Raw genomic sequence first — 9,125 nt, forward strand, 5'->3', positions numbered from 1 at the left:
ATATTAGTAGTATTCTGTTAATAGAACACAATAATATAGTATTCTCTCGTCAACAGAGTGACTGCAAAATATATGCAGAATATTAGTAGTATTCTATTAGAATATAGTAATATAGTATTCTCTCGTCAACAGAGTGACTACAAAATATATGCAGAATATTAGTAGTACTCTATTAATAGAATATAGTAACATAGTATTCTCTCGTCAACAGAGTGACTGCAAAATATATGCAGTATATTATAGTATTCTATTAACAATATATAGTAGTATAGTATTCTCTCGTCAATAGAGCGATTGCAAAATATATGCAGTATATTAGTAACATTCTAATGGAATATAGTAGTATAGTATTCTCTCATCAACATATGTATGTCAATATACTTTGTCCTGCCATTTTCTTTGTAGAAGCTCCGGTAAAATCCAAACACATCGTCTCGTATCTCACCCTCGAACTCGATCGTCAACGTGTACTCACTGGGCTCCAGTACCCTCTCGGTTTTTACAACGTAGAACTGCCTTTCTCGATCGTGAAACTGGCACAGGATATTCTCGAGGCTCGAAGGAGATTTGCTTCGACGAAGAGTCACCTGTTCCTCTACGATACGCAAACCATCGCTGTGCAACACGATAGTGTTTGTCGGTTCGAGGACTTTCAGTAGTATCGACACCAATCCGAGATACGTGAAGTCTCTCTCGTTCTTCTCCAAATGAACAGTGTATTTCGTCGGGACGACATCTTTGGGAAGTCTGTACGACAAGTGATCGGTATTGTTCTCGGTTGCGTTTCTCTTGGACGACAGATTGCGAGGGCACACGTCGAGTAGCGTCACTGTTGCAAACCCGGTGATCAAATGTATGAGGATGCAGAATTGTAATTCACGCTTCATGGTACTACTGTTATTATTATTATTATTACGTTTCGTGCATCGGTATTGCGATCAGAAGCTGTTAACGTCGTGTTAACCACGTTCATCACCAATCACTGAATCCACAATAATTTCGTTTATCTTTCAGTCACTGGTTCGATAGCGCAGCTCTTTTCAATCCAATCTCGTCAATCTCTGCTGAAGAGAAGGCAGAGACCTGATAAAATGGGTAATCGTGTGAGATCGGGAGTGATTTTGATTTTCTTGATTTTCTCGAAATTATTTATATATTCTATTTCGAGTTGGTTTTACGATTTAATTTTCATTTGCGCTGTTTATTAATTTTGAGAATGTTTGCAACAGTGACAGATAATAAACTGAACATTAGCATAGTATGAAGATAGTAGAATATTTTTGAATTTAATTATTTTAAGGGAATCTGATTTAATAATTAAAGTTTGTATTTAATAATGAATAATTAATATTTAATATTTAATATTTAATAATTAAAGTTATAATTTATATTATAATTAATTAATTTAAGAATTAAAATTATAATTTATATATTTATTATAATTTATTATAATTTAATATTTAATAATTAAAGTTTGCATTTATTTTCTTTTTAATAATTAAAGTTTGCTTTGTTACGGGCGGTAACGTTGTACAATTATTTTTGTAGCTTTTATCTTGGTTAAGCAACTCCGATTATTAAGAATGTTCGTTATTTACTAGTAATATTTCAATCTCATTTTTCTTCTTACTTAATGTTGCTTTATCTAAACGCTGTGCAATGAACTTCTACTGTATTTCATCAGTAGGTTAAACCTATTAAGAACAATTAAAGAAAACAGGAATTTATCAGCAATAAATTATAATCTTATCGCTTTATATACAGTACTTGACAATTGATACGTTTGCGTTTTACAAGATGTTCGTGATTACGAAGTTGCCTGCTTGATGCTTGCCAATGCTAATTGTTTAATTGCGTTTCAATCTGTCAGCTTTATTTCATTTGTAAAATTATTTTAAAGGATAGTTGGTGGCGATAATAATTCAAAAGACGGTTTGACAAATTACATTAGGAAATTTAACAATCAGCCATCCATTTCATAAATTGTTTCAAAATTCAGTTTTAATGCAGTTGGGGATTTTTTAAATAACATAAATATAAATAAATTATTTTTGTAGTAGCTGGCATTAATAATTCGATTTGATCGAAAATCACAGATACCTACGCCTTTTTTGATTTGCAACGGTGACAGATGATAAACTGAAAATTAGCGTCGCATAAATGAAGATCATAGAACATTTTCGAATATAAATATTTTAAGAAAATTTAATAATTAAAGTTTGCATTTATTACTCTGTACGATGTTTTATTTAACACGGCGCCATAATAATCGTACAGTTTCGATGAAAAGTAAATTAAATAATTTTATGTATTACTATTATTGTTATTAATGTAATTTTATGTTTCTTTTCTTCTTTCGTGTTATACTTCTTATCAATGATCATGAGGTATCAAACTACGATGATATTACACGCAAATGATGCTTTGCAATTAGCAATCGATCAATGTAAATTTTGTGTAACGTTACATTGATCCTTTTGTTTCGTAATTTTATCAGGAGGGGAAAGGAAAGACACGATAATTCTTCTCGTACGATGAAAAACAGACGAAAATTACCACGTTTCGATTGTTTTATTCTGAGCAAAGTACAAAACACGTTCCAGCTTAAAGTCTAACCGCAAAACTTGCGGATTTCTGCGGCCGAGCGTCGTGGCGTAAGCTCGCAATAATTTAATTTAAGGCAACTCTGTCGTAAATCTATGTATACGCGTTCACGTCCTCTTCAAATATATTACTATTCACCACCGTCGTATAAATCATAAAGTTTCGTTCCCTTATTACAAGCTGACTCGCAAACATAATAAGTTTCCTACGCGCTCGTTCCTTCGAGCAATTGAAGAAGAAAAAAAAAAAAAAGAAAAAAAGAAAAAAAAAGGGAAAAGGAAGAAGAAGAACGAAACCCGAAAGATCGTTCGGAACTTCGGATAACAAACTACTCCGACTAGACAAGCAAGCGATTGATTTTCCAAGCAGAATGCGTTCATTGTAATTACAAATAACGTGCGCTATTTACAGAATCCCTCTTCAACGTACACTCGGGATCTCGACGCTGTATTCTACGAAGAATAAATTAATGTATCATAGGAATAAATTGTATTGAACGGTCAAGTGAAGCTTACGAGCTTCTTGCAGTTGATTTGTTCTCTGTGAGAGAGAAAAGAAATGATAAAAATTAAGAAGTACAGACTGTTCATTGTGCCGATGGTAATTTAGGCTGTAGACATTTATGCCAGAAATGAGTACGAGGATAAATAAAAATGTCTAATAGAGAGAAAGAAATAAACTAAAGTTAAAAGTATCGAAAGTGTTACATTTTGAAATGTACTCGTTCGGGCGAATGCGAATTACTTTTCTGCGTCTGGGTGAAAATGAGCTCGCATAAATGCTCACGGTTGTGTAATGCAAGACTAATATAATGAATGAAAAATGTTCCTCTTAAACGTACGTGTACAAAACGTTTATGGTAATCGTCATCAGCTTCTTCTCTGTTCTTCAATTCATTCTTCGATACAGTAGGCAAAGCATAAAATATATAATATCACTATTTAAATTGTCGAGAAGATTATTTGCATTGCGACTTATTGCTTTCAGCGAATTCGCGTTTCGTACGATAATAATATATTAATAGAATAATCCGTAGGAGTAGAAATCTTATGAAAATCTTCGGTTTCAGTTATACGATCTTAATAATAGTTCAGAAGTCAACATCAGCGATAGGAATTTCATTGTCGACTTCATCAGCAATTCCGTTCAACTTTCAACGTTCCGATCGAGCTAGTTTCGCACCGACGGAGCGAAGTATCCAATACTAAATGCATATAATACTAATTCTCACTCCGACATCGACGCCAGTACGTTTCAATAAATTATTGTCTGCCTCTGTAAACAGTACGCCGAGCGAATTAATTCCTAATCGAATGAATTCAGTGTGAACGACCGCACATTGGACAGGACCGATGAAAAAGTTCGTTCGTTTATTTACGGCGGTTTATTTATTGTGTTGAAAGCGAGTTAAAAATAAATTAATTAAAAATAACAACGGCCATCTTCATCCGTGTGTCCCCCACTTACGCTTTTAATTGAGATTTCAGTTGAAAAGGAAGAACGAACTTTTGCATTTGACTTAATGTCAAGTTGAATTGTTTCTTTTTCTTTTTCTTTTTTTTTTTTTTCTACGATTTTTACTCATATCTTTGAATCGTATTTGCACGAATCTCGAGTTACTGCGAAAGCATAAATGTGACTCTGTGCTCTTTTTTTGGTTCAAGTTAAAATCATTAAAATCTCCTTTCTCTTAGCTTTTTATAACATTGTGCAGTTTGGAGATATTAATCCACTTGTTTCACTATTGTATTCCATCGATACATCATCGACCACTTGCGCTGAAACGACGTGCCACGTTCTTTTGTCCCAAAATTGTGACATCTTTTTCCTCAGTTTCTAAGTACATTTAAGTAAAACAGAAATAGGCGAAACAAATAATATATTTATCACAGCTCAATAATTTCTATCCAGCGATATCGTACCGACGAATTATTGTGTCACGGTTTGGTCACTCGTTATGGTCCGCAATCGGCTGCCAACACAAGCGGTTGAATACGTGAAACCTTATATATTAGTCTATTTATTTAAAAAAATCATTAGTTTAGGAGACATTTTAGTTTTAATTTTGTAAAATTATCGTATGAAAGACAAAGGTAGTATAAATACTATCCATCTTCTTCCGTGTCTTTCGTACGATAATTTTACGAAATTAAAATTAAAATATCTCCTAACGATTTTTTAACACATAAATAGGTTAATACTTTTTTTATAAAGAATATAAACTGACGTAACAAAAAAATATATAACTCCATTTAAAGAAACATTGATGACCTTCATATGTCCTCTACACGTCCTACAAGAAAACCAGTGCCACGCACGTTGAGAACTTTTCGTCCCAAAATTTCCTCAGTTTTAAGTATATTTAAGTGAAACAAAATATGCAAAGCAAGTAATAAATTTATCACTTCTCAATAATTTCTGTCCAGCGACATCGTACCAACGAGTTGAAAACGAAAGCGACGAATTATTTTATACGGTATTGGTCACTCGTTATGGTCCGCAATCGGCTGCCAGCGCAAGTGGTTAAAAGGGTAGTAAATTAGATTAGTTTAGGACACATTTTTTTTTTTTTTTTCAGAACAAATCAGAATAGATGAGAATAAACAGTTGCTACTGTTGACCTGTTAAAGATGATTAATTTAACAAGTGAAGGAAGTATTTGGTCGTAGAGTTTAATTTCAAGAGAACCGGGGAAGTCAGTTTGCTACCTTCCTTCAGTCTTTTGAATTTCCAAAAACGAGCTTCAAAAAATCAGGACACCTCCAAAGAACTCGAGGGTATAAAAAAATTTAAAAAAAAAAAAAAAGAAAAAAGAAAATTCGATGTAAATAAAAATAAAGGTAGAACCTGGTTCTTTCAGAATAACTCGAGATTGCGAGGGCACGTTCCAATCACAGAGCAGTTTCCAGCGTCGGAACGCTCGGGCTACGCGCGACGTTCTGCACCGCGGGATTCTGAGGTGACTCGGATCTCGCGCGAAACATCCTCTGCGCGTAACTGTTGCGCTCGTTGCCGACGGTGGGCGTGCTAGCCAGGAACTGCGCCCTGGCCAATTGATTGCTAATCCGCCTCGACTCGAAAGCGTTTATCGCTTGCTGGCACGAGGGGGTGAGCTGCGAACAATTCGCAGGAGGATACGAGATCATCGCGGTGTTGCTGATCTTCGCGTCGATCGAAACGGACGATGGAACGCTCGAGATCGACGAGATCGGAACGTTGATCGGGCGATTGTTGTCGTCGGTCGCGGTGAAACTCTCTGTGCATGCTTGTTGCTGCACGTTTAAACTGTTGGATGGTTCCCTCTCCTCCGTGCAAGAAGATTCCAAGTTAGTGCCGGAGAACGTTAATCTCTCGTTGCAAGCGACCGGATCTTTGTCGATTTCCGGCAGATCGCTGCAGAGATCCAATTGCTGCCTGACGTTCAGCCTCGACACCGGCGACGCGTTCTCCGGAGAAGGTTTCATCGCCTTCTCCTCGGCGGCCGTGTCCTCGATTATCGTCGACGACAACACGTCCGTCCGTGGCGTTTGAAACCTCCACACCGAGCGAGGACTGAGGACTTTGGCCAACGAGGCCGTTTGCTGCACGGTCGGCGACGATTGTTGTTGCTGCTGGCTTTGCTGTCGCGATAGCTTCAGTTGCTCCGCCGCCGAAAGCCTCGCCGGCCCGGTCTTCACGCTCTGCTGGAGTAAGAGACGTTTGAAGTCCAGCCGAGACGTGGTCGGCGATGGTGGCTGAACGTTCTGCGATATCTGGAACGAGGTAAATTCGATTTGTAAACTCGAGATGTTGAATACTACTCGAAGTACGGTGAAAAAAAAATCGTACAGCTAGGTTTCAAATGGAATATGATATATATATCTATTGACCGATGGAGCTTAATATTCCCAACAAAGTATTAAACGCTTGTGTTGCGCTGGCAGCTGATTGCGGACCGTAACGAGTGACCAAGCCAAACAATACAATAATTCGTCGCTTTCTTCTTGAACACGTCGCTTTGGCGTCACTGAATAGAAATTATCGAGAAGTAATGAATTTACTATTTGTTTTGCCTGAGTTATACCTAACACTAGAACTACCACAGCGATCAAAATGACCAGTTTATAATTGTATAGAGTAATTGTAGAGTTACAAGTGTTATAATTGTAGAGTTACATTTTTTTAAAAATTCGAGTGGTTTTTGCAGAATATATGAATAAAAGTTCGTGTTCATTATTGTATTATAAATCTTTTCCTATTCCTTGCATTCTAATTTCTTTGACTCAATTTTTATACTTTAGTCCTCGGTAGTTCTAGTGTTAAATGTACTCAAAAAATATAGTTAAAACTGAGAAATGTATTTAAAAAACGTACTTAAAACTGAGAAAATGTAGTATATTTTGGGACAAAAAATTCCAGCGCAAGAGGTTAAATCTACGTACGTCAAAAAATTACTAGTTCAATTTTATAAAATCTGCATGCATTAAACAATACGAACGCAAGAATATTATTCCTCTCTTTTCTTGAATTTCAACAGAATTAAGACTAAAATGTATTCTGAATTCATGATTCTTTTAACATAAATAAAATTTGATAGAATTTTGTAAGAAATAATGACCTTCATACGTTCATTTACAAGAGAGTTGCTTGCACTAGACTAAAACTCTCTTGAGGTAACTTTAAAATATTTTCATTTCTTGTCTGAACTACTTTCTTTCTACGATAGGTCTGCTTATACGAGTAGACATCCTGTGTTCCCCCAATCATATCTTATGTTCCATGTTTCAATTTAAAAGTGTTATACAGAGTGTATCTATGTACTTCACAATTAGATCATTAGATTCACACAATTTTATTTCCTCATAAACATAACTGAAAAAACGAAGAATGGAATAAAAATTTGCTCGAACACGATAATAAACATTCTACCTTGAGCAGAATTTACAAATTTTCCTTTCGAAAACCGTGTTACATGTATTCTGAAATTTTAAACTTCTCAGAATTTATTCATAAACATTCGAGACCTATTCATAACAGTATTGAAACTAGTATTTAAACCACACAAACATACCGTGGCAAATCTCTGCGACTCAGAGGTCCAGTTGTTTCTGTTCGTAGGCGTTGTTGTCTTCGCCAACGAATTGGTCGATCCGTACGGAGAGAGATTCTCGTTGTCGTCTTTGATATTCAGTCTTTTCTTCGATTTGTGTATCGCGGCGAACAGCTCCTCGTTGGACATGGTGCTCTTCGTCGGCGAGAGGATCAAGTTGGTCGGCGTGCTTCGGCCAGACGAACTTTGGACAGGCGTGCTTCTTCCAGAATTCGGCATCGACAACGAGCTGTTATTGTTGTTGCTGGCGGTTAGAGCCAAACGTTCGGCAACAGTTGGCATACTACGGCCGCACGACTTGAAACTATTGCCGTAGCTGTGCCCGATCGGCGAAATTGGATTGTACTTTAACGCATCAGCACTTGGAGACTTCGTAACGGGATCATGAACAGGCGAGGACGCGAAGAATCGATATCCAAGCGCTGTCAGTCCTAATGGTGTTGCGAATCTGGGTGAAGAAAAAGAAGAATCGCCGGTGACTTCTGTTTCGACATTGCGTTCGTGGTATCATAGTGTGAAATCGCAAAATTTTCCAGTAAAGAAAAAGTTTCTTTTAAACTGCAATCAATTGCTTTTCCCTCTCTTCTTCTACGTTGTCAGTATGATAATTTATTTATGAATGTAATAATCTATGTGACGCGGGCGTAACATCGAACACAATCGAACATTGGTATTTACTTTTATATAAGAAATCGTTAGGCTAGGAATCTTTTGCACATTCTTTTTTAATAAAGCACGAACAAAAATGCATCGACAGAAATTTCTGGGTGGGCAAATGAAATAAAAATATCATGATGCTAGAGAAGCAATTTTAGATTAAAAAAGTCAATTCTAGATCGATCGTTTAAATCGAAAACTAGGCCAGATATTCTGCGTTTCCCAAGTTACATTCCATATTATATATTTTACGTTCATTGCCTTCTAAACTATATTTATGTGTTACTGCTTTAATAACAGTTAGAATTTTTTACTGTCCTCCGTTTCATATTTCAAACTAAATTATAAAGTTTCAAGCTATTTGAAACTAAATTATAAAGTTTGAAACTATTTTAAACTAAATTGTAAAATTTTAAATTATTTTAAACTAAATTATAAAGTTTCAAGCTATTTTAAACTAAATTATAAAGTTTCAAGCTATTTCAAACTAAATTATAAAGTTTCAAACTATTTCAAACTAAATTATAAAGTTTAAAACTATTTTAAACTAAATTATAAAGTTTCAAACTATTTTAAACTAAATTATAAAATTTCAAACTATTTCAAACTAAATTATAAAATTTGAAACTATTTTAAACTAAATTGTAAAATTTCAAACTATTTTAAACTAAATTATAAAGTTTCAAACTATTTCAAACTAAATTATAAAGTTTCAAACTATTTTAAACTAAATTATAAAATTTCAAACTATTTCAAACTAAATTATAAAATTTGA

General features: G+C 35.1%; 2 protein-coding genes across 2 annotated transcripts in view; both read right to left on the bottom strand.

The window, feature by feature from the left end:
- Positions 1-968, bottom strand: part of LOC122530167 (aminopeptidase N-like) — a 10,288-nt gene extending 9,320 nt beyond the window's left edge. The window contains 1 exon segment of the mRNA XM_043656885.1: positions 352-968. Within this exon segment, the coding sequence (XP_043512820.1) occupies positions 352-887 (536 nt within the window). The 5' untranslated portion in view covers positions 888-968.
- Positions 969-2,552: 1,584 nt separating this feature from the next.
- LOC122530163 (mucin-5AC) overlaps positions 2,553-9,125 on the bottom strand; it is a 42,030-nt gene continuing 35,457 nt past the window's right edge. Inside the window, exons 9-10 of the mRNA XM_043656876.1 lie at positions 7,655-8,141; positions 2,553-6,356 (exon numbers count right to left, since the gene is read on the bottom strand). Coding sequence (XP_043512811.1) covers positions 5,496-6,356; positions 7,655-8,141 — 1,348 coding nt within the window. The 3' untranslated portion in view covers positions 2,553-5,495. The remainder of the gene's footprint in view (positions 6,357-7,654; positions 8,142-9,125) is intronic.

Source organism: Frieseomelitta varia, unplaced genomic scaffold (genome assembly GCF_011392965.1).
Source record: "Frieseomelitta varia isolate USP_RPSP 00005682 unplaced genomic scaffold, Fvar_1.2 scaffold_331, whole genome shotgun sequence".
NCBI lineage: Eukaryota > Metazoa > Arthropoda > Insecta > Hymenoptera > Apidae > Frieseomelitta > Frieseomelitta varia.